This window comes from Pelophylax lessonae (genome assembly GCF_965119305.1).
Source record: "Pelophylax lessonae genome assembly, chromosome: 7".
Taxonomy (NCBI): domain Eukaryota; kingdom Metazoa; phylum Chordata; class Amphibia; order Anura; family Ranidae; genus Pelophylax; species Pelophylax lessonae.
The window spans coordinates 207,764,834-207,790,470 of NC_138774.1; the positions used below are offsets into that span (position 1 = coordinate 207,764,834).

The 25,637-nt window shown below is 44.3% G+C and overlaps 2 protein-coding genes across 2 annotated transcripts in view; one reads left to right on the forward strand and one right to left on the reverse strand.

Annotated features, from left to right (window-relative positions):
• PQBP1 (polyglutamine binding protein 1) overlaps positions 1-25,637 on the forward strand; it is a 408,542-nt gene that overhangs the window by 52,658 nt on the left and 330,247 nt on the right. The gene's annotated exons all lie outside the window — the stretch shown is intronic.
• Positions 1-25,637, reverse strand: part of HDAC6 (histone deacetylase 6) — an 86,230-nt gene that overhangs the window by 12,905 nt on the left and 47,688 nt on the right. Inside the window, exons 13-24 of the mRNA XM_082263410.1 lie at positions 24,619-24,678; positions 23,572-23,661; positions 22,655-22,761; positions 19,691-19,758; positions 16,749-16,935; positions 15,281-15,409; positions 9,981-10,149; positions 4,351-4,493; positions 4,177-4,245; positions 3,894-4,086; positions 2,308-2,457; positions 1,934-2,108 (exon numbers count right to left, since the gene is read on the reverse strand). Coding sequence (XP_082119536.1) covers positions 1,934-2,108; positions 2,308-2,457; positions 3,894-4,086; positions 4,177-4,245; positions 4,351-4,493; positions 9,981-10,149; positions 15,281-15,409; positions 16,749-16,935; positions 19,691-19,758; positions 22,655-22,761; positions 23,572-23,661; positions 24,619-24,678 — 1,540 coding nt within the window. The remainder of the gene's footprint in view (positions 1-1,933; positions 2,109-2,307; positions 2,458-3,893; positions 4,087-4,176; positions 4,246-4,350; positions 4,494-9,980; positions 10,150-15,280; positions 15,410-16,748; positions 16,936-19,690; positions 19,759-22,654; positions 22,762-23,571; positions 23,662-24,618; positions 24,679-25,637) is intronic.

The following is a 25,637-nucleotide window of genomic DNA, read 5'->3' on the forward strand; positions in this document are numbered from 1 at the left end:
CCCTGTGGACTCCCTTCAAGCAAACCTGCCCTTAATCCATGGGTGTCCAACCTTTCGGCTTCTCTGGGCCACATTGAGTGTAGAAAAATTTTCTCGGGCCACATATAAAATTATACTATGGTTAAGGTATATAAGTAATAAAACACTGCCACGCCCTTCCCGCGCCGCAGTCTGCAATGAAGAGAGAGGAGAGCCGCTGGATTACACAGAGTGGGGATCTCCCGCTTACCCGGCGACCACTGTCATGCGAAGTCCTGCCTCCTGTACTGGCTCCTATGATGGAAGTCACCAATGTGCTGTCTATCATAGGAGCCGGTCCAGGAAGCGGGGCTTCGTATGACAGCGACCGCTGGGTAAGCAGGAGATCCCCGATTCCCCTTCCCCTCTCCTCCAAGGCAGCCTCTGCCTCTGGGGCAGTGGGCCGCATTGCCTGTGGTTCTGGGCCGCATGCGGCCCTCGGGCCACAGGTTGGACATGCCTGCCTTAATCTATCTATTGCTATATGTGATCCAACTTGGGAGACTTTGAAAATTTTAGAGTTAGGACCACAGTACACAGAGGAGCCTTGATGAAGGCATTATGGCTTATGCATATATTGGCAAATGTGTGCAAACAAAACCCTCTGTTTTTAACGTGAATTGTTAGGGTAAATTTGGTTGTTTTGCAGGCTGGCAAAAGAACTGGGAAATTTTAGTTTGATGTGCGTTGCCCTTCCATGCGCACCTTACTGCAAAGGCTAGTTATAGTTTGGGGTGATTGCCACTTTTTTTTGTAAAATTCCACTAGCCCAATTCCAAAAAAAAAAAAAAAAACACCCTTGTAGTGGGGCTTCCCCACATGCAAGGGTTAATTGCTTGCTGTGTATGGGGGATTTCAGGACAGGTGGTATCACTTACCTTATACCCTGCTTCCCTGCTCTCCCCCTCCCTCTGAAGCTCCGGTCTGTGGGCGGACCGATCACATACAATATAGGGACATGTATTGAATGTTTTGGAGGCTGGAGTGGCCGCAGCTGTGGGGGACTGGCTGCAGCACTGGGGGGACACTGCTGGAGCGAGGAATAAGGTAAGTATTTTATCCTTAATCCTCTGCCCACCCAAACAAGCAATTAACCCTTGCAGTGCACGGGGGAAGGGGGCTCCCTGCAAGGGTGGAGTTTTTTTTATTTTCATGTATTTGTGCTTTTTAGCTAAATGACAAAACCTTATGCCAACTACGTCTACAGAGGACGGGGATGACATTTGCTCCCCTAAATGTTAACATCACCTGTGGTTAACAAGCTGATTAAACTATATGCTATTCATCAAATGTACTTATTCCCGTCTTAATGCATAAAATGGAATAAATGGTCACCTCTGATATCTGGGTTTTGGAAGTAGGTAGTCACCCTTCTTACTAATCTACTGTAACACCTTCTACCCTGCACACCTGACGTTTGTCTTTTTGATATACTAGATGAAGAGTCCTGGCCACATTACACTAGAATATTTTTCAGGGAACCACTGTTTATAGCCTATAAAGTAATTGCCATTAAAAGGATGAATCTATGTTCTCCCATTGTATCTCTGTTTATTATAATATATATAATTCTTATTCTTAATATATTTATATAATTCTTAATATAATTATATAAATAATTATATATAATATCTGTTATTATTAATCAGATCATCCCATATGAAAAAAAGTTATGTATGGGATGAGAAGCTGTCCCCTTAAATTTCATAAAATTGATGATCTATGGTGTAACTCTACCACTGCAACTATCATTGCTAATGTATGTTTACCTCTGTATTCTGCCACACAACACATGTATGCAGTAATCACTCACATGAAATCAATTGTTTTATTTATTTATTTTTTATATGCTTTATATCTGTCAACTGCTCCTAGTGAAAGCATTTTCCAAACCATCACCTCTGCATTCTCTCACCTTTTAATCTGAGGCTGTGCCAGTATTTGTGATGGACACTTAAGACGTTGGAGATTGTACGCAGTGCTGATGGACGGGGAGGATGCAAGTCAGACAAGTGAGGAGGGGGGTCTCCGAGAAGTGTGCGAGTGCACATAGACATGGATTCTGAGATGGAGGTCAGATTATAGCCACCCTGATACGAGACAAATGGAAATGATTTTATATAGAATTGGTTGTCATTAGATCTGTTCGACTAGTTTATATTAGTCAGACGAAAGCTGATAAAGACAGGTAGCTATGGTAGTCTCAAAACATTGGCTTTAATTGAGAGTATAATTACATATAAAACACAATTAATTCAGAAACCTAGAGGTAAGAAATAAAACACTTGCCTCCAGAACGATCACCACTTTGCCACCTGCCAGACCCATCAGGAGGTGTGTCATGTGGGCGTAGCCTTCTGGAGAGACGCGGCAGCCTCCAAGTGGGTCTCCACGAGCAGCGTCAAAACCAGCAGATATTAAAACCAGCTGCGGATTAAACTACAGAAGGAGACGTAGAGAGAGCTGAGCATGGCAGAATATCTGTGTGCATTGCAATCATTTTCTAATGGCCATTTTTCTGTATAGCTGATAATGCGTTACCATGTTTTGGCTCTTAAAGCTATCTTGATATTTCTTAGATTCATCCAAACATTCTAGTAATGCAATCTTCTCTTTAAAAATGTCAGATTTTTACTGCTGCTTCTATCGGCTTTTCATTCCTCCTTCTACAGTCAGTTACTATCCCTGACCTTACCTTTCCACCTTCTGCCCTCAACTTACATTTTGATACATATGTCCAGGGCTGCTGTTAGAAATCATGGGGCCCCCCTTACAGCCTACCTGACAGCACCCCCCCCCCCCCTCCAAAAATATAAATTATATTTATGCTAAAAATGCACTAAAATTATTATTAGTGGACATAAACACAACAAAGTTCCGGTGATATACCTCCTCACTGCCTGTCAAATGCTCTCTGAAGAGTAATCCAAATAGTGACCACTTTTCAGAGAGCAAAGCACATGTTAACGAGCCCTTAATTTTTCTTTAATTTTTAGAATGTATTTATATATTTTTAACAGCCCTGTTGGGGGGACTTTGATTAAATATCAGGGGGTCAAAGGAGGCCCCTTATGTCTCACTTTAAAAACAAAGAAAGGAAATGACTACGTAGATTCCTTAGTTCCTTTCTCTGCAGTCTCAGCTGAATGAATCGGAAGTGCTTTGAAGACTTCTGTTCATTCACAAACTGAAGCATAGTAAACACAGTTTACTATGCTTCAGGTATGAATGGACACAGGCGCTATCGGTACGGATCACTCACTGTGTTCATTCAAGAAAGGAAGGGGCCGATAAATATAACATATTTATTGCCCTCCCGCCATCCTGAATCTGATCCTCCTTTGCCCTGCAGCAGCAGTTGGCAGCAGAGGACAGGAAGGAAGTGGGGCAGATACTGGAACCGATCCCCCCTGCGCTGCATGGGGAGCCACAAGAGAATCTGAGTCAGGCTGTCAGCAAGAAGGCAGTATAGCTGTCCCTCCTGCTAGGCAGGTGCCCAGGCCCCACTTTGGAACTGATGCCCCTACCTATGCGCATTCTGTCCCACTTGATCTTATCCCTCACTCCTCATTTTTCTTAATCTACATTCTCTCCCAAATATCCTAACTCATCACTCTGCCCTCTCCACCTTTATCCCACACTCTGCCATCCAGGTCTTTATCTAACCCTATTTTCCGTTTCCTATTCTCACTTTCCCCATTCTGTACTCTCTACACCTTGCCTTTACTTTGACCTCTCTTCTCTTATCCCATGCAATAAACATTAATTTTGCCATTCTGAATGTTCCTTGTTCCCCACCTTGCCCCTAGCTTCTGTGCTATCTTTGACTGTCCACTTCCCTGCCCTTTTTTTTTCTTCTCATTTCCATCTCTTACCTCATAAGCAATGGGCATGACAATCCTATGAAAGGCCAGTAAGTACTCTGCATCACCCATCTTGCCACCATTCCAGGGAATATTCACATTGAACCCCTCTCCACGACCAACGCCAACCCTGTCATGTGCAGCATCCTCCGAAGATGGGAAGAAGAGGCCATCGTCATATCGATGGATGGACACATACAGTACACTAGTAATGGAGAAATTAGATCAAATGCAAGAAAGGGCACATATAATTATTTTTTATAACGAAAAACAATCAGATCCTTGGCATACTAACCTATCATCCTCCTGTAAAATGTGTTGTGTTCCGTTGCCATGGTGGATATCCCAGTCCAGAATCATTACCCTATAAGGGGAAAGAAACGAAATGAAAGGAAAAGACACACATGGATAACTGCCAAGCAGGAAACTGGATTCCAACTGCCAAGCAGGATACTGTATTCCATTGTACCTTAATCGCGGTTCTGATGGCTTCTGCAGGCTCTGGGCATATCGTGCAGCAAGGGCAACATTGTTGAAGAAGCAGAAACCGCAGGCGGCACCTGGCTCTGCATGATGACCTGGTGGGCGAACGATACAGACTCCATTTTGAACCTGGATTTAAAGAATCAATTTAGAATGATGTAAACCCTAACTGCATGACTATTTGCTAAACCACTGTCTATTATAACTTTGGCATTTCATTAAATACCCGTTTTCACTTTTTTCATTCTTGTTACATCTTAGTGCTGCTCATTTTCTGCTCCCCTTTGCAAAGACTTCCTGTCTATATATACTCCAGCTATACTCCAGGCTTCATTGCATTTCTCAGGGTGGTTTTGCTAATGGTGACAACAATGGACCATGCCTGCGTAAGATGTGGAGAAACAAGCAGTTGTAGTTTCCACTGGAAGCTTGTGTGATAGGGTGACATGGCAGGAGCAAACTAGAGATCAGGATAGAGCATTGCCCCCTACTCAGCAAGGGAAAAAATAGAGAAGAAGGGTATTTTTAACCTCCTCACATCCGCGCTACAGCCTATATACGGCTGCAGCGCGGACTCGAATTTTCGGGAGGCCGTTTTTAAACGGCCTCCAGTGACACGCCCCCCCGCGCGCTCCTGCGAGCGCGCAGCGGGGAGAATCTGTGTCGGCCGTGTCCCTTGGACACGGCCGATCACAGATCGTGGTGAATGGCCAATCACAGCGGCCATTGACCACGTGATCAAGCCGTCCAATGAGAGATGATCTCATATGTAAACATATGAGATCATCTCTCATCGCCGGCGCTCCTTCCTCACACAGACACTGCAGTGTGAGGAAGGAGGGGGAGCCGACAGCCGCTGGGGACACAGAGACATGTAATCAGGGCACTGATCACCAGTGCCCTGATTACTGAAGGTAAAAAAAACACACACATTGCCCCCCCATCAGTGCCCACAGTGCCCGCCATCAGTGCCCCCATCAATGCCCACAATCAGTGCCCATAGTGCTGCCAGTCAGTGCCCATCAGTGCCTGCTCATCTAGGCACTGATGAGCACTGACTGGCAGCACTATGGGCACTGAGTGTGGGCACTGATGGTGCTGCCCATCAGTGCTCATCAGTGCCGCCCATCAGTGCCACCCGTCAGTGTCCATCAGTGCCACCCGTTAGTGCCCATCAGTGCCACCCGTCAGTGCCACCTCTCAGTGCCCAGCAGTGCCACCTCTCAGTGCCCAGCAGTGCCACCTCTCAGTACCCAGCAGTGCCACCTCTCAGTGCCCAGCAGTGCCGCCTATCAGTGCCGCCTATCAGTGCCGCCTATCAGTGCTCATCAGTGCGGCATATTAGTACCTCCTCATCAGTGCCCATAAGTGCCACCTCATCAGTGCCCATAAGTGCCACCTCATCAGTGCCCAAAAGTGCAGCCTATCAGTGCCCATAAGTGCAGCCTATCAGTGCCCATCAGTGCCGCCTCATCAGCGCACATGAGTGAGGGAGAAAAATTTATTTTCAAAATTTACTCGCAGAAAATAAGAAAAACTTTTTCAAAATTTTCTGTATTTTTTCTTTTTTTTTGTAAAAAATAAAAAACCCAGAGATGATTAAATACCACCAAAAGAAAGCTCTGTTTGTGTGAAAAAAATGATAAAAATTTCATATGGGTACAGTGTAGCATGACCGCGCAATTGTCATTCAAAGTGTGAGAGCGCTGAAAGCTGAAAATTGGCCTGGATGGGAAGGGTGTTTAAGTGCACAGAAGGCAAGTGGTTAAAGAGGAAGTAAACCCTCCTCTGCACCTTGTACCTATAGGTAAGCCTATGATAAGACTTACCTATAGGTACTGTAAATATCTCCTAAACATGTACCATTTAGGAGATATTTACCTTACATGTAGCCAGTGACATCACTGGCGCATGCGCTCTAAAGGAACGGCCGCTCATGCCGTTCCTTCAGAGCCCCGTGCCGTGACCGTCAGCTCCCGCGTGCATGCGCGAGAGTGACGTCATCGCGGCTCGAGCCAATCAGATGGCCGGATGCCGCAAACCTGGAAGAAGGGTGACCGAACATGTCACCCATGAGACAGGTGAGCGGGCGTTACTGCGAGGCTTCGTTCTAAGGTAAGTATTTCATAATGAGTTAGTATGCGATGCATACTAGCTCATTCTGTGTTTGTCTTTCAGGTGTTCGTTTTTTGTTTTTTTTAATTCTGAGGTTTACAACCTCTTTAAAGTAGTTGTGAAGTACAATAATTTCGGAAACATTTTTGAATTATTAAAAATATACCTTTCATTAATGTATGCTCATGTTTTAAAAAACTGGCCTGTATTTTTTTTCTAGCTTCAAATGTGCAAGTCACGCAATTTCTCTTCCTTCCTGTGCAATTGACGGACCTGCGGATGGGTGTGTACAGAGCAAGGCAGCACGTCACTGAAGGAAGTGACGTTTGACGCTGAGCATCAGCATTTCCAAGGTAATGAAGTGCAAGCATACCCAGCGACCTGCTGCCCCGCACTGTATGGCTGTCAATCAATGCAGGAGGAATGGGTGGGGCATGGCTTTAACCTAACCACGGAAGATCGTGCCTGTATCGAATAGCAGAATGGCGGAGGACGTAAACAGACCACCCAATCATGGATCGACTTACATGTTTAGCGGGGTCAGTTTATTACCAGGAAAAGGGGAACTGGCAGGATCAACCAGGTAATCAAAAAGCACTGCCTCCACAAATAAACTGGTAACATTAAAAAAAAAATCACAAATTGAAATACTGGAAAGATTTTTAGGTTTACAAACACTTTAAGTAATTTCCAAGTAAAACATGAATCACAAAACATGCAATGCAGAGGTCCAGCACTAAAAAGATTTGAAGGTAGGAGACTATGGGCTTCACAAAATGTCTTTGAATGAAGTGAACAGCGATCCTTAATGAAATGACAGATTCCTACAGGAGTACCCTACCCCCTTTTCCTACTCCCCTCCCTTCTTTTGCTTCTGGATTCCCCACCCCCCTTCCCTGTCTCTTTTTTACCCCCCACCCCTTGTTCTTTCTCCTCTGTTCTCTTCCTGATCCTCTCACATCTCAAACGCGCTCTCCTCTTTTCTTCTGACCGTATGGTTGGTACGGCTGAGGACTAATGAATATGATATTGTTCCTAGTGAGTATGATGTTGTACCGATTGCCCTGTGGGGAAGTGGGGGATTTAATATTATTGTCAGCAAGTACATGCGCACCAGCACGATTGGATTACCTTTAATTCTCTAGTGTTTCTCAACTCCAGTCCTCAGGGCACACTAACAGGCCAGATTTTAAGTATTACTATAGGGAGATGCAGACTAGAATACTGCAATCACTGAGCAGCAAATGATATTTCCTGTGATGTATTTCAGTTTTCTTGCAAACCTGGCCTGTTAGTGGGCCCTGAGGACCGGAGTTGAGAAACACTGCTCTACGACATAGTCTTTGGACAATTAAACAGCTAGGTCGTATTCTATTGTTAAAGTGGTGTTTTTATTGTCCTTTATCTAGGGTAGAGATTATTTGCAATTGTTCATTAGACTGTCCTCTTTATTTGCACTATGTGTGTACTGTTGTATGTTCCTTTTGTTAAAACCTCAATAAAATTTAAGTAAAAGAAAAAATGTCTGTGAATGTGATCTAATTATTTTATCAATGTGTATTATATACCCTGTTTTATGTAAAAATACAGTGGGTACGGAAAGTATTCAGACCCCCTTAAATTTTTCACTCTTTGTTATATTGCAGCCATTTGCTAAAATCATTTAAGTTCATTCTTGTTTCTCATGAATGTACACATAGCACCCCATACTGACAGAAAAACACAGAATTGTTGACATTGTTGCAGATTTATTAAAAAAGAAAAACTGAAATATCACATGGTCCTAAGTATTCAGACCCTTTGCTCAGTATTTAGTAGAAGCCCCCTTTTGATCTAATACAGCCAGGAGTCTTTTTGGGAAAGATGCAACAAGTCTTTCACACCTGGATTTGGGGATCCTCTGCCATTCCTCCTTGCAGATCCTCTCCAGTTCTGTCAGGTTGGATGGTAAACGTTGGTGGACAGCCATTTTTAGGTCTCTCCAGAGATGCTCAATTGGGTTTAAGTCAGGGCTCTGGCTGGGCCATTCAAGAACAGTCACGGAGTTGTTGTGAAGCCACTCCTTCGTTATTTTAGCTGTGTGCTTAGGGTCATTGTCTTGTTGGAAGGTAAACCTTCGGCCCAGTCTGAGGTCCAGAGCACTCTGGAGAAGGTTTTTGTCCAGGATATCCCTGTACTTGGCCGCATTCATCTTTCCCTCGATTGCAACCAGTCCTGTCCCTGCAGCTGAAAAACACCCCCACAGCATGATGCTGCCACCACCATGCTTCACTGTTGGGACTGTATTGGACAGGTGATGAGCAGTGCCTGGTTTTCTCCACACATACCGCTTAGAATTAAGGCCAAAAAGTTCTATTTTGGTCTCATCAGACCAGAGAATCTTATTTCTCACCATCTTGGAGTCCTTCAGGTGTTTTTTAGCAAACTCCATGCGGGCTTTCATGTGTCTTACACTGAGGTGAGGCTTCCGTCGGGCCACTCTGCCATAAAGCCCCGACTGGTGGAGGGCTGCAGTGATGGTTGACTTTCAACAACTTTCTCCCATCTCCTGACTGCATCTCTGGAGCTCAGCCACAGTGATCTTTGGGTTCTTCTTTACCTCTCTCACCAAGGCTCTTCTCCCCCGATAGCTCAGTTTGGCCGGACGGCCAGCTCTAGGAAGGGTTCTGGTCGTCCCAAACGTCTTCCATTTGAGGATTATGGAGGCCACTGTGCTCTTAGGAACCTTAAGTGCAGCAGAAATCTTTTTGTAACCTTGGCCAGATCTGTGCCTTGCCACAATTCTGTCTCTGAGCTCTTCAGGCAGTTCCTTTGACTTCATGATTCTCATTTGCTCTGACATGCATTGTGATCTGGAAGGTCTTATATAGACAGGTGTGTGGCTTTCCTAATCAAGTCCAATCAGTATAATCAAACACAGCTGGACTCAAATGAAGGTGTAGAACCATCTCAAGGATGAGCAGAAGAAATGGAAAGCACCCGAGTTAAATATATGAGTGTCACAGCAAAGGGTCTGAATACTTAGGACCATGTGATATTTCAGTTTTTCTTTTTTAATAAATCTGCAACAATGTCAACAATTCTGTGTTTTTCTGTCAGTATGGGGTGCTATGTGTACATTCATGAGGAAGAAGAATGAACTTAAATGATTTTAGCAAATTGCTGCAATATAACAAAGAGTGAAAAATTTAAGGGGGTCTGAATACTTTCCGTACCCACTGTACGTGAACATAGGACACCTAGACTTGCTTATTAATGTGCTGTGTGCTTAGTTGTACGGCAAAGAGATTGTATATTACTGCAACTTGTATGTTCTCAGGCTGAATACAATCCACACTTTCATAGTTGCCTAGAAGAGGTGCTAAATACAATCCAGATAGCCACTACTACTACTAAGAAAAATGGTCATAAGAATAGGGGTGCCAATCAAAAATGACTTTTGGGTCATTTTCCCCAGTAGACCTACTTAAAGCTCTTCATACACAAGTGTTTGCATCTTACCTTCCCTGTAAGAACAGCTTCCACCACACTGAATGTCGAACCGGCAGCCAGACAGGCACTGCTGTAAGACTTGTTGTTGATGAAAATGGAATTATACTCATCCCCCATTCTATGCAGGTCCCTGGGTTTCAGTCGAGAACACTTTTCTATCTTTTCAATGTAGGGAAGTCTGTGAAGATCAATCATATTTATGTAAAGACGGTCAGTGTGAAAACCTAGTTTCAGGTTATCGTGAGGCAGATAGAGGTTTCTTTTGGCGGTATATGGAATATGTCCAAACCAAAATTTTTGTTTTTTTGTTTCTGCATTGTAAAGAGCAGTGTAAACTGTTGATGTTATATAAATCCTGTATATTATAAATTTACCTTTCAGGCATGATCCCACAATTATTCTTGGTCAGTGGCATTTTAAAACCCTACACCTTTAAAAAAATATCCACAAATCATTGGTGTTCAGTGGCACTTTACAAGCATTACTGCATTGTGAAGGGCTGAATGTTTGCATGCATTATTAGTGTTTACACTTGGGATGGCTATGGTTTTTTGTACAGCGTAAGGCCCCTTTCACACACTCCTTCCATCGGACGGAGTCTGTTTTTCTCAGCGGGGGACCGATTTGCCGATTCCCCCACTGAGCAGGAGGATGACAGCTGTGTCTCCGCTCTGTGTACGGAGACACAGCTGTCAGTTCCCCATGCATCTCTATGGTGGAAATCGGATGGGAACGTACCGTCATATTTTCCAAGGTTTCTTGCCCTTAGTGGCCTGCGGAAGAAAGGTACTCTTCCCCCCCTGTGAGACCTTTTATAATGTCATCCAGGGTAGCTCCAAACAGGCAATCTCCTTGAAAGGGCAGATCAGTCAAGGCCTTTTTATAAGTCTGGTCCGCAGACCAGCATTTGAGCCAAAAGACGCAGAAGGACCACTGCCAAAACAGAGAGCCGAGCAACTAGGGTAACCGCATCCAAAGAGGCATCACAGATAAACTACAGCCCCTGGACCAGCTGGTCCGCAGCTCAGCAAAAGCAGGGGGGAGCTGTTCTCCCTCCAGGTCACAGCGTAAAAGCTTAGCCCACTCGGTCAGTTTGCGACACCAGGGCAATGGTGAATACTGGCCTCAGTGCCGAATCAGCCAGAGTGTACATAATGCGGGCCATAGCCACCGCCTTCTTGTCAGCTGAATCCTTATAAGTCGGGGAATCTTCAACCAGAATCATGGTTGCCTTGTTCAAACTGGAAACCGGAGGGTTCACCACTGGTGGAACAGTCCACTTCTTAGGAAGGGACTCCTCGTAGGGGTAATGCCTAGTAAAGCGCTTAGGGACCCCACGGGTACACTTTGGTCATCCCCACTCTTTAGCGAAAATTCTGTAAAAATAGGCGGGGGAAGGAAACACCTTTGCAGCTCTGGATGGCATGTGAGTGCCAAAGGGAACTTGCGCCTTAGTTGTAGCTGCATCCTCCATCTTCAAGGTCTCACGCATAGATACAATCAGTGCTTTCATTAGCGCCTTGTCATGCGCGGTTGCAGACGTGGAGGAATCATCCTCACTATCAGAAGATTCTGGGCGCGTGGTTGCAGACCCAGCAGGGTGACCCACGTCTGTGGCAGCCGAATCAGATTCAGTATCTGATGAGACAGATGAGGCAGGGGAAGGTGAGGGGTAGCTTTTTGCTAGCCCGTCACCCAAAGACCACCTCCACCCAGGACACAAAGGACTCAAAGTCCGCTGTCAGTGCATCGATGGATGGTTGGGACCCGGAGGGCCTTGCAGCCTCAGAGAGTGGATCAGGTGGGGAGATGTGCTCCAAAGACTAAATGAGTCACCAGGGGGACCCCAAAAAAATTGTAAAACACTGCAAGATACTACCCCCACCGCGCTGGCAACACCACCTGGTCGCCAGGCACAAGCACCAAGCGATTCTCAGTAAAGAGGAAGAGAACCCCACCAGACTTGCCACCCAGCAGAAACAGGCACCTGCAGCCAACAGGTTAATCTGTACTCCATTTGCAGCGATCAGGAAGTGAAAGGATCCAGGAGTCAGCACCAGGGAATGAGGAGGGTCTCCCACCACTGAAATCGCCACCCACAAGGCTCCACTGTCATGGCCATCGCTATTTTCAATGGCAAACCACCGCAAAATGGCCACTGGACTACACAAACATGGCCGTCGTGTATAAAAAAAAAAAAACACAGGCTACAACAAAACGGCAGCCTCGCATGGCACCACGAGGCTTACAGGGACCCAGGCCTTAAGGACAGACCCAGGCAGGACGGGGGGCACTGGCAGAAGCCCCCACCAGGTACAACCCCCCCCCCCAGTCGATCGTCCAGTCACCGGCGGTACCCCCGGGCCCCCATCCCCAGCATAGCGCCCTGCCCCTACCCCAGGAGGAGAACCAGACCACCCAAACAGCCTCAACATATGTGGAGGGGGGGGTAGGATGGGGGACTGAAGACAGGGGGGCTGCTGACGGGAAGGAGGGGAACCTGGGGGTCCGACCGCCCCAAGGAGGGGCCCACATCCACCCCAAAACCCTCCAGGTGGAGAGGGGGGACAGCTACTCACCATACCACAAACTAGGGCTGAAACAACTAATTGATTATTCAACAACTAATCGATTATGAAAATAGTTGTCAACTATTTTCATAATCGATTAGTTGGTCAGCCGATTAGTTGGCCTGCATACATAATGTATTATTTATTTACATATCAGGAAACACAGTGAAGTACACATACTATACTTTGCAGCTTGCTATTGGGCACTCTAAAAGCAGGAGGGACCCCAGAAGAGGAGAATCAGGGCTGCTCTGTGCAAAACCATTACACAGAGCAGGTAAGTATGGCATGTTTGTTGTTAGAAAAAAAAAAAAATCACATTAAAGGCTGATAGACTGGAGGTGATAGAAGGCATTACAATTACATTTAAAATTATAGATTATTGCTCCCTAATCATATAGTTGGTCATTTATATTTACCACTGCATATAGATATTTAGGAATAAAATGCCTTTTTTTTTAAACTTTACATATTAACTAAATTATACACAACACTTTAAGGTTATTATACGATTAATCGAAACAATAATCGGCCAACTAATCGATTATGAAAATTATCCTTAGTTGCAGCCCTACCAGGAACCAGGCAGGCCCCGGTACAGACAGAACAGCTCTCCATCTAAAGGGGGGCTGTCGGTCAGGAGGAACACTGCGACTTGGGCTGAAACCCGGACATATGCGACCTCGCAAGCCGTTCAATTTGAAGGCCAGTGGGGCTACGTTGTGGCCGACCTAGCGCAGGGCTGAGGTCTGCGTGCGCTCGATGGCCAGACTGGGGTGACCACTGGATCTAGATTATCCAGCCCGTCGCCCAGTCCGGCAGTTGATTGTAGATGTCAAAGGAAAAATCCAGGAGAAAAAAAAAATTTCTATTGAAAAAGAAAAAATTGCCAAGACCAAAGATCCCAGCAAGGAACTAGGTCCTTATTCCTGACTAGGCAGAAAAAAGTGCCTATAGCAGCGAGAGGGAGTATACCTCCCTGGACTGCCTATGGGCGAAGCCAGACTTTTTTTTTGCTTAGTTTCCTACTCCTGTTGGGGGCAGTATAACCCAACTGTTATGAAGATCTGAAGCTGTGTCCGTCAATGAACGAAAGAGAAATTACATTTTTGTTCTTGCATTTGGATATACCTTAACAAATACCATCATAAACATGTCTCTGTTAATCCCTCTCATGATAGTATTTGGTCCTTCCAATATCTTTAAAAGTATACCTTTTGACAAAAAATAATAAATACTGTATACATTTTTTTTGTAAGTAAAAAAAATGTACATTTATTATTTTTTTTTTTGGGAGCCTGTAAAGCATGGGTGTCCAACCTTTTGGCTTTCCTGGGCCACATTGAGTGTAGAGAGATTTTCTCGGGCCGCATATAAAATATATAATATAGTTAAGGTATATAAGTAATGAAATGCCCCCCGCACTAATTTAACACAACTAGAGGATGATGAAATGAAATGTAATCAGTATACAGAGGTTTACTTCTTCTGAGAGATCCTAAAGTGGTCGTTGTGGTAGGAGTCAGAAACACTGCACATGCTGGGATATTTACAGTTATGTGCTAGGGGTGCAACTAGTCCACAGCACATATGACTTAGGCAGCCAGAAAATGTCATGTCCTTATTTATACGTGTATGAATAAGGACATGGCATATTATGTCAAAACACAACTAGTTATTAAAAAACATATTGCAACAATTTACACATGCTAATGCACCTACCTTTTCTACTTATTTTGCAGTCTGCTGGTGCGGTTACTGCTGGCTGGTAATGCTGGTACTGCTGGAGGAAGCAGCGGCTGCAGTAGAGAGCAGAACCGCTGCTTCCTGTATGGCTCCTGTCACAGGCGGAGTGCATTTCATATCACTCCCCCTGTAACAGAGCCAGAACTATGCAGGAAGCAGCGGCTCGGTCACTGACTGCAGACATCCTAAGTCTCCCGCGGCTGCTGGGAGATTGCACGGCACTTGCAGCCTAAATAGTGCCCATCAAATGCAGCTTCACCAGTGCATGCCAATCCAATGCAGCCTGATAAGTGTCCATCCAATGCAGCCTTACCAGTGCATGTCCATCCAATGCAGCCTGATCAGTGCCCATCCAATGCAGCCTGACCAGTGCATGCCCATCTAATGCAGCCTGATCAGTGTCCATCCAATGTAGCCTCACCAGTGCATGCCAATCCAATGCAGTCTGCAAGAGAGAGGAGAGCTGCTGGATTACAGAGCGGTGATCTCCCGCTTACCCGGCGACCGCTGTCATGCGAAGTCCTGCCTCCTGGACCGGCTCCTATGATAGATGTCACCAATGTGCTGTCTATCATAGGAGCCGGTCCAGGGAGCGGGGCATCATATGACCGTGGCCGCCGGGTAAGCAGGAGATCCCCGCTCTGTTTGTAATCCAGCAGCACTCCCCACCCCCCTTTCCCCTCCCCGTAGTGGAAGCCTCTGCCAAGTTAGTTGAAAGCCCCTGTGGCTGTGCCCCCGATTTGACTTCCTTCCTCCCCAGCAAAAAAAAAAAAAAAATTGTCAGGGGGCAGTGGGCCACATTGCCTGTGGTTCTGGGCCGCATGCGGCCCCCGGGCATGCATTTATAACATGTTACATGTTCCTCCCGGAATATGGATGTAACATGTTATGAGAAGGTGAACTTATTCTTTCAACTCCACATTTGTCTACCTAAGTACCTTACCTAAGTCGACCTAAGCTATACAATGATTTGCTTCTTTTGTATGTACACACCTGTGGCACATTTGTAGCTGCTCTTTTGTTGCCACGCGTTGGCAGAGACGAATGCAGCGATCTAACAGCCCCATCTCCTTATGACGCAGGTATATTCGGGCAATTCTTTGTGGAGTCTCAGGATGGCCACTGAGAAAAAAGAAAGATCAGAGAACAGCACATAGATAAATACTGACAATATCTGATACCCAATAAACTATGCAGTCCTGTAGCATAATTGTACTTGCCAACCTTGTACACTATCCAGCACAGCTGGGTTACAGGATAGTATGTAGATTGCTTTATCATTATTTGTCAGGTATTTGTGAATCACCTGTGAGTTTAAGTGGTTGTAAAGTCAGAAGTTTTTTTTTTTATCTTAATGCATTGTATGCATTAAGATAAAAAGCCTTCTGTGTGCAGCAGCCCCCTTCAGCCCCCCTAATACTTACCTGAGCCCATCTCGATCAAGCGATGTTGCACGAGAGACTTGGCTGCCCGCGACTCTACCTCCTCATTGGCTGAGACAGCAATGAAGCGACCATTGGCTCCCGCTGCTGTCAATCAAAGCCAGTAAGCCAATAAAGGAGAAAGAGGGTGCGGGCCAGGCCGCGGCTCCATTTCTGAATGGACACACAGAGCAGAGGCTCGGCTCAGGTGCCGCCAGAGCAAGCTGCATGCTGTGGGGGCACTCAACAGGAGAGAGGGTCCAGGAGAGCCCAAGAGGGACCCAAGAAGAGGAGGATCCGGGCTGCTCTGTGCAAAACCACTGCACAGAGCAGGCAAGTATAACATTTTTGTTATACGAGACTTTAATATCACTTTTAGGTGTTCAGCCTGAGATGGCCTTTATAGTAAACTAGGTTCTAAAATATTTGGGCTTTGTCTAAAATCAGCTCAATTAAAAGATGATTTGCTATGCAGACTGTGCTCTTCCATAAAGTGGAACTAATCTGAATAAGTAAAAAATATTATGAACAGACAGGCTCTTTATGGCAGAAGTGACATGCAATGTCTCTTCTGATATAAATCACTTACCTGTCAGCAAAAAGTCTCCTTTAGAATGTACACTGAGCTCAGAATGCTCCGCTTAGTATACATTCTCAGCATACATTAGTTCTTGAATGAATAAACTCCCGTACACATGAGCAGGAATTACATCATCCTGCACCAGCTAATCAAGACGGCAAGAGATTCCACACCTGGAAGAAGCTGGGGAGAAGATGTCGGTGCCAGGGAGGGCTCCACCCCCACAGCCGCGTCAGTCATTCACAGAGACAGACTTATAGTTTCAATGAACTGTGAGAGCACTGATCAGCATGTTCATAGTTCATTCATTCTTCCTCTAGCCTTGAAACAAAAAGCTTGTTTGGAGATACGGGCACAAAGCTGGAGGAAGACTGGAAAAGAATCTGCTGATCGTGGATGCAATGCCCTGCAAAAATAAATAAATGCACATTTTTTCCTGATATTGTGTCTTCCTCCTCACCTGTCCCACATGTTATAATGTTCCATCATGCGCTCATCATACACCAGGCCAGTGCGCTGCTGCGGCAATTTCCTCATCACTTCCTTCATGGATGCATCCAGTATGACTGTCCGAGTATCTTCTGACGTATCTTCCAATGCAGCCTCACTGGTTTCTTGTGCTTTAATTTCCTGAGTTAAGGTGAAATCTAAGGAATTATAAAAACAAATAACTATGTAACCTTGTCACTATCGTGTTCCACATTTCCAATACAGCCGTCAAGCTCACACATACATTTTGTTGCTCTCTTCTGTAAATCAGTAATCTTGACTTCCACAATGCTGTAATCTGCAAACCTTTTACACTTCTTTGTATTGTCAGTTGCTGTTTCCACACCCTCCCCTAACTTCCTAGTGAGCAATCATTAAAATTGGTGGCATTACTGACTAACGAGAACATGCTAAATGGGGCAAGCCAGTGACTGACATTGCAAGACAGTGTTGAACTTTGCAGAATCACTCTGCAGCCCCAGATTGTGGAATTTCAAGGTTGCAGTGCTAGAACCAGTTTAGCAGCAGGGACCAAAGGTATGTGCAGGTAAAACACAATGCTCCAATATTGCCATGCTTGAACCGGTTCAGCAGCCTGAAGACGGCCATAGATGGTTTATTCCATCCTTTGACTTGCAGCTATAGCCACTAACAATTATCACCGTGTTCTCCCGGCAGGGACGGCTCCTTGCACCTCCCTCCCTCCAGCTGGGAGAACACCATAGCTCCGCAGGAGGTACTCCCCATCAACCTATGGTGGAAGGAAACAAAATTGATTCATCTATGGCCTGCTTTAGACTACAGACAAGTGTAGTTTAACTTCTTCAGATCCGCGCTATAGCCGAAGTACGGCTACAGCACGGACTCGAATTTCCGGGAGTCCGTCTTTAAACAGCCTCCCAGTGACAGGCTCCCCGCACGCTCCCGCGAGCGCGCATCGGGGATAATCTGCATCGGCCGTGTCCCTGGGACACAGCCAATCACAGATCGCGGTAAATGGCCAATCACATCGGCCATTTACCACGTGATCGGCCCATGCAATGAGAGATGATCTCATATGTAAACATATGAGATCATCTCTTTTCGCCAGCTCTCCTTCCTCACACAGAGACTGCAGTGTGAGGAAGGAGCAGAGCCGATCAGCCGTTCGGGGACACAGAGGAATGTAATCAGGGCACTGATCACCAGTGCCCTGATTACACAAAGTAAATAAAATACACTAAGTGCCCCCCCATCAGTGCCCATAGTGCTGCCAGTCTATGCCCATCAGTGCCTGCTCATCTAGGCACTGATGAGCACTGACTGGCAGCACTATGGGCACTGATGGTGCTGCCCATCAGTGCCACCCGTCAGTGTCCATCAGTGCCACCCATCAGTGTCCAGCAGTGCCGCCTCTCAGTGCCCATCAGTGCCGCCTGTCAGTGCCGCCTCTCAGTGCCCAGCAGTGCCACCTCTCAGTGCCCAGCAGTGTCACCTATCAGTGCCCAGCAGTGCCACCTATCAGTGCTCATAAGTGCCGCCTATCAGTGCTCATCAGTGCCGCCTATCAGTGCTCATCAGTGAGGCATATTAGTACATCCTCATCAGTGCCCATCAGTGCAGCCTATCAGTGCCCATCAGTGCCGCCTCATCAGCGCACATCAGTGAAGGAGAAAAATGTATTTATTTTCAAAATGTACTCGCAGAAAATAAGAAAAACTTTTTTTTTTTCAAAATTTTGTCTTTTTTCTTTTTTTTTTGTAAGAAATAAAAAACCCAGAGATGATTAAATACCACCAAAAGAAAGCTCTATTTGTGTGAAAAAAATGATAAAAATTTCATATGGGTACAGTGTAGCATGACCGCGCAATTGTCATTCAAAGCGTGAGAGCACTGAAAGCTGAAAATTGGCCTGGATGGGAAGGGGGTGAAAGTGCCCGGTAGGCAAGTGGTTAAAGTACATCTGGCTCAAATTTCAGAAACCAAAACTGAGCATATGATGAGAACAAAACAAATAAAAAACAGGAATTATGTGAAAAACTGTTTTAAAACAACCAATTGACCCAGAGATACCGTCTGTTGAAATTTATAACTACTTGCCTCACCAGACCTCATAAGCATATTAATGTAGAACAGGGAACTCCAAACTACGCCCCTCCAGCTGTTGCGGAACTACACGTCCCATGAGGCATTGGAAAACTCTGACATTCACAGATATGACTAGGAGAAGGTCAATAGAGAGGCTCAAGAGGAAGGATGGGAAGGGCAAAACTTGACTGTAAAGAGAAAGTCAAGATCTGCATAAAAGTTCAGTTGCCTATATCTCTGATCTCTACCGATTATTTTGACATACGTTTTCATTGTTGGTAGTTTTTGCTTACACATTTTTCATCATATTTTCAGTTTGAATTGCCCAGGTTTATGAAGGTTGACTGTTCACAATGCACAGTGTAGGCTGAATTAGGAAGGAAAAGTTCAGCTCTCATAACGCAATGGGATGTTTAAATTTGAATTCTAGCCAAACCTTTTTGTTTCGTTTTGATAGAGGCAGAAAAGGTTTACAGCCTCTGTGAGATTTTGATGTTATATGTGTGTTGCATTGGGGATATTTTTCCCTACTTCCTGTTAGGACAGGAAGTGATAGGAAGTCTCTCCAAAGGGGACACAAACAAAAACACATTTTATAAAGAGAGAAGGGACTAGAACTTCTCACAGTGGTTTTATTGGAATGGAAAATCTGCCTAAAATAATGTGACTCTAAATACCTTGCTATTGGTAAGCTATACTGTCAGTATGTTGAAGTGGAAGGGGTGGGCAAGGACACAAAAGCTAGTGGAGTGCACACTATCATCTCTTTGATCCTAAGGAAAGGTGGTTAACCGCTAACTGCAATTGGGGATTTTTTTCTTTAAGCTGATATGAACAGACATTTACCTTGTTCCTGCAGGCTCCGCCAATACTTCCTGAGAACACAGAATGTATCAGAGATCGATTCCAGGGCACTGCAGAAGTAAAATATGTGACAATTTATTAACATATAAACAACACCACACGCCTACAAAGCTGGACATTAGATCCTAACATAGTATAGCTTAATATGTTGTTTTTATTTACATAGAACTGTATACGTTAATGTTTTATTTGGGTATACTGTTGATGAGCATTTCAGCCTAAACAATATTTTTAATAGTTTTGGTTAAAGCCGGGAAGGATTAGAGCCTCTCTGTTTAATGTTTATACCCCCATCAGTGAGATTTCCCTGCAACTCCTCTTCCTAGAGACACAACTGGAAGTTGACAGTTTCCCAAAAAAAGAGAAAATCCTACAATCATCTGTTGTCCCACTAAATGCTTTCCTCATTTCTATTCAAATGACAACCAAACAATTTTGCAATGCCCCTCTCTTTCATTTCTGAATGGTTAACAGGACAAATAAAGAGGGTAAATCTCTCAATATGTATAAGGGCAGTAGAAAACAGACTGCCAGTGGTTCCAACACTTTCATATTTTTTCCAGAGCTAGAAAGAAAAAATATTTTAGCTGAAGCTGTACTTTAACATAGTTAATGAGGAACTTTAGTTCCCTTGAACGTGGCTCCATCCCCTCAACCGGTGCTGCCATTTTAGATAGTACAACACATGCGTAGAAGTGCCAAAGGCTCTGCCCAGCCTTTGAGACCTGGCAGAGCACTGCAGTGCATTTGTGCATGTGCCAAGCAGGGCTCACACATGCGCAGAAAAAGAGGTCCCAGACCTCCTTCCTTGCACTGTCTTTGCATACTTGCACACGGAAAAAACACATAAATGTGTCAAAGGTCTCTGCTGGGTCCTGAATCCAGAATATCTCAATAAAATATGAGGGTCATCACATAATAGGTGCTCTCCTACATGTAAAAATCATATTTTTTTTGCTAGAAAATTACTCAGAACCCCCAAACATTATGTATTGTTTTTTTTTTTTGCAACTTTTTATGTCACATGGTATTTGCACAGCAAACTTTCATACACGTTTTTTTTTTTTTTTTTTTAAAAAACACTAAAAGTTAGCCCCTTTTTTTTTTTTGTATAATGTGAAAGATGATGTTACGCCGAGTTAATAGATACCCAAAATGTCACGCTTTAAAACTGCGCACACTTGTGGAATGGTGCCAAACTTCGGTATTTAAAAATCTCCACAGGCGACGTTTCAAAATGTTTACAGGTTACCAGTTTAGAGTCACAGAGGAGGTTCTGGGCTAGAATTATTGCTCTCGCTCTAACATTCGCGATGCCTCATGTGTGGTTTGAACTCCATGTACATATGCGGGCACAACACCCCACATCTCTCTTCTAGGCTGGAAAGCCTGAGATAAAAAAAAAAAAAAAAGATTTCAGCCTTTCCAGCTAAAAACATGACAGTGTTTACATCTGCCGAGGCCATATGGGACGTCATAATGTTGTGTCCGGCCTCCGAAGGTCCTATGGCCAGGGACCACCTGGTCCTTAATCAGCTCTATTGTAAACGTCCAGCGGCGGCTGATTTATTCTTTGGCTCGATGATTGCACAGACGAGCCAGTAAAAGCACAGGAGGGCGGGGACGTCCCCTCTCAAAACCTGCAAAAATAATCAAGTGACTGAACAGTCGCTATGATTGTTTTTATTTTGCAGGGAATCGCCGGCAAAAAAAAAAAGATATCTGAATGATTCTTGCAGTCGCAGGCATCATTCAGAAATCGCCACTCAAAATCCAGTCATATGAAGGCCTACAGGCGGGAAGTGGTTAATAAATATCAAAATCTATGTTAACAAAAACATAAGATTTAAAGAATAAGTTCACCTTTTGTAACATGTTACACCCATATTCAAGGGGTAACATTTTACAAATTCAGCTTTTAGGTCATATGGCGCTTTTCCACTGCATGGAACCGAACGGTTCGGCTCGCTTTTGTGCTTTTCCACTGCTGGTACCGCATGGTACGGTGTAGGAACGGTTCGGTACGGTACGGTACGGCGGCACTTTTCCACTACATGGAACCAAACGGTACGGCTCACTTAAACAGTACCACCTCAGTTGTGGTTCCAAGAGGGCCGTACCGGTACCATATCCCACAATCCTTTGCATGCAGCCTTGACTGTTTGTCACTACTAGTGACTGATTGGTCAGAGAATCATTGTTATCCCACCCATTTTATTTTAGTGGAAAAGCAAACCGTACCGAACCGTTCCAACACCGTACCATGCGGTACCATGCAGTTGAAAACCAACAGAGCCAAGCAGGGCCGAGTGGAGCTGAGCTGGTACTTGCAGTGGAAAAGTGCAATAATGAACTACCATGGTGCGGTTATTGATTTTTCCTGTCACTGAAAACTGCCTATCTGTATAATGTATGGGCAGACAGCTCAGCATACACTGACAGTCTGCAGAAGCGCTGCATGGCACCCGTGATCTGCTAAATAGTGCAAAGGCTTTTCAGGCTTCTGAAAAAAAAAAAAAAAAAAAAAGTAAATGTATATTTTTACCTGCAAAAAAACGTGCATTTATCTTTTTTATTTTTTTTAAAAAAAGGTGAACTTGGTGGGTTGGGGCCCGAGTGTTCACCCCCCCCTGACTCAGCGCAGTGTGTTCCCTTTTTGGGGAGCTGGGAGGGGAGGGGCGGGCCTGGGTCTCCCTCGGGCCGCCTCAGTACGGGGCATAGTGGGTTACGGGTTACTTAAGTGGGATATGTTATTCTCGTGTGTTCCCTGAGGGGCTGCGTCCCCGAATCCCTTACCCATACTGTACTGTTATACTTTTTGACAGCTAATTATCTGTTATTTTCTATTGTATCTTTGACTTGCACTTAAAACCAAATAAAAACCTATTGAAATCTAAAAAAAGGTGAACTTATTCTTTAGGAGAAGCTTAAAAAATAAAATCTTACCTCTCACAGGGGACAAAGGGCTGAGGCAAACTTGGACAAGGGTCTCCGAGGAGAATCTTCAGGGAAGCACAAACCCCTTCTGAAATTGAGCGCAAGTTATAACCTCCCTACAAGAATGGAAAACAAATTTATCCATTAATCAGATGTTTTTCAGATCATCACAATATAACACTAGTCAACTTGAATAAAGCATCTGGTTATTTCAGATTTTTTTTTTTACACTACCACAAAAGGTCCAATTTTCCTAACGGTTCAAACAATTTGGTACACTGCAACAACATTTTAAAGAAAGGTGACATCACTTTGGTGGAAGGAATTGATGGTAATTTAAAGTGTACATAAACCAAAATTGCAAAAAATAATTTATTTGAGCTTACTTTCCATTGAATACATCATGTGTAGAGTTTTTTTCTGTGAGGGTTTCTCTTTAGTTTGATCTCACCTGCAACTGGTAACCGGTTTCGGATCATGCGTGAACCGGTGCGTGTTCGGAGCATGTGTGTCAATAAAATTATTTACATCTGCTACACTGAGTGGAGCCTTTCTCTCTTTTCTGCATATTCGAATATACAGTGATTGTGAAACAAATTTCCATGACTTTTCCAAAACTTTGTGGGTTAAAATATTTTCCAAAACTTTTCCAGGCCTGGAAATTACCATTTTAAAATTCCATGACTTTTCCAGGTTTTTCCATGACCGTACGAACCCTGCTCGCTACTCCACGGACTAAAGCCAAGCTTGTGTGTCTCTGACGGTACCAATGGTCAGAACGTATTAACCGCCCTATCAGGTCTATAACCTTTCAAAATGCCTGACCCCACTGACAGCAGATGACACATACTCTGTAAAATTACCTACTGACATATTGCAGTTTTTTAACAAAAAACACTGGTCTTAGTAAACATATTTCAGCTCACCTCGAGGGACAAAATAAGTCTTCCTTCAGCCAAAGACATGAGCAGGTGTGTTAGATGAGCAAAGCATGCTGGGGTGGCATCCATCTCTCCCTGTACAAAAAGACATGATAGAGGAAATACGATACGGTTATCACAATGGACAGTTTTTGTTTCTCAGACTCAGGCATAAAACCAACCCTAATGCCGACCATAGTTCTTGCTGAACCGGCAGAGATTAGAGCCATGCATGGGTAGGCTAAATGTACCCAACATGATTGATCGATCAAGTTGGGTACAACCAGCCTGTCGAATTTTACATGTGATTATTGCTATCGGCTATTATAGCCACTAGCAGAAATCATTGTGTTCTCCCGGTGAGGACAGCTCCCCCAGCTCCCCACAATGGTTCCATGGGAGTGAATGTTGATGGGGGAATCAAGCTATTTTCTTTTCTGCAACTCGTGGTTGCAGAAAAGAAAATCGCTTCATTTATGGCCAGCTTTACAGACCTAATCACAAAACAGAATGGCGAGTGTGTCTCTGTACACCTGTGCATAGGATTCCTCTACAACACTACTATTATAGACAGCTTTGCTACTGTGATAGATTCCTCTACTATACTCCTATAGAAAAGGTTTTGTAGTAGCAAAGACCTGACAAAATGTGTTTGGAAGGACACAGCCTTGCTGCCTGTTGGACTGATCTACATGGTTGTCTGCAACTCCACTGAAGGGATCAGTACTTATATGCTTTGCTGGTAAGGAAACTGAGGATATTGAACCTCATATGACCAGCAGAAGTCTGGACTATCTTATCAATAAGGTACTACCTTAATACCGAGCTGCAATCTACAATATGGGAAAACCAGAGCAAACTTCTGTACCTGAGAACAAATCATAGCAATTTGTTGTGAGTGTGACCAATGCAGATTATATTCCTAGAATGCAATTTTCCCTGAAAGGTCTGCGTTAGGAAGCATTTAATGTGTGTATGAATATCCTTGGCCATGTGGTTATCAGGTCTACAAGCATGCTTCCTAGAACATGGGCAAGGTCAAGTTTATATTACCTTTGGATCTCCCATCACAGAGTCATATCCAGCTGCAACCAGTACAAGGTGTGGCTGAAACTGCAAAAACAAATAAGTAAAAGAAACACTTTAAAAAGTTAAATTTCACTCATAATTTATTATTCTGGTAAAAATGAAAAATTGATTTGATAATAATTGAATATGGTGGGTCTGCGGAGAGGGTTATACCTTAAGAAAGGCTAAAAGTGGATAAAAAAAAACCAAGCACAAAATGTAAAAAGGTTTTACTAGTTACTATTTTTCAGTGTTTATGCAAACTTACACAGCTATGCAAAAGTTTTAGGCAGGTGTGAAAAAATGCTGTTAAGTAGGAAGTTTTTCAATAGACAGAAGAAAAGTCTAAATCAAATCAATATTTAGTATGACTACCCTTTGTAAAAAAAAAGCATCAGTTCTTACACTTGCACGAAGTCAGAATGTACAATTAGCCAATTTTGCCAAGCAGGTGCTAATGATCATCCATTTTCATGTGTGTTCAGGATAAAATACTGTTAATAACTGAAAAAGAAACAGCTGCGTTGCAGGCTTAAAACTAGGTGAAGAACAGCCAAACTGCTAACAAGGTGGGGTTGTGGAAGACAGTTTCATGTCACAGGTCATACAATATGGCAAAACTGAGCACAGCAAAGTTAAATACTTCTGGTATTGACTATGCTGGCAACAAAAAGGCATGTATGTTTAAAAAAGTTCAGTTTGTTTTTTTTTTTTTAATTAAAACCATACTTACCTAGGTGCATGCAGCATCAGTCCGATGCTGCATCTGTCCCCTGCCGGCTCTAAGACTGAGAAGCGATCGATCAAAGACCGCTGATCGCTCGGTTGTCAGAGCTTTGTGAGCAGAGAGCTGATGACTAAGTCACCAGCTCTCTGCTCTGCCCCCACCTCCCAGCGCTCACCAAAGTGATAAGCTGTGGAGGGGGTGGGAGTGGCTGGCTCAGGCACTCAGCGGCTCACTGAGAGGCTATGTAAGGTGGGAGTCCCGGGTTGTGGGGGAATCC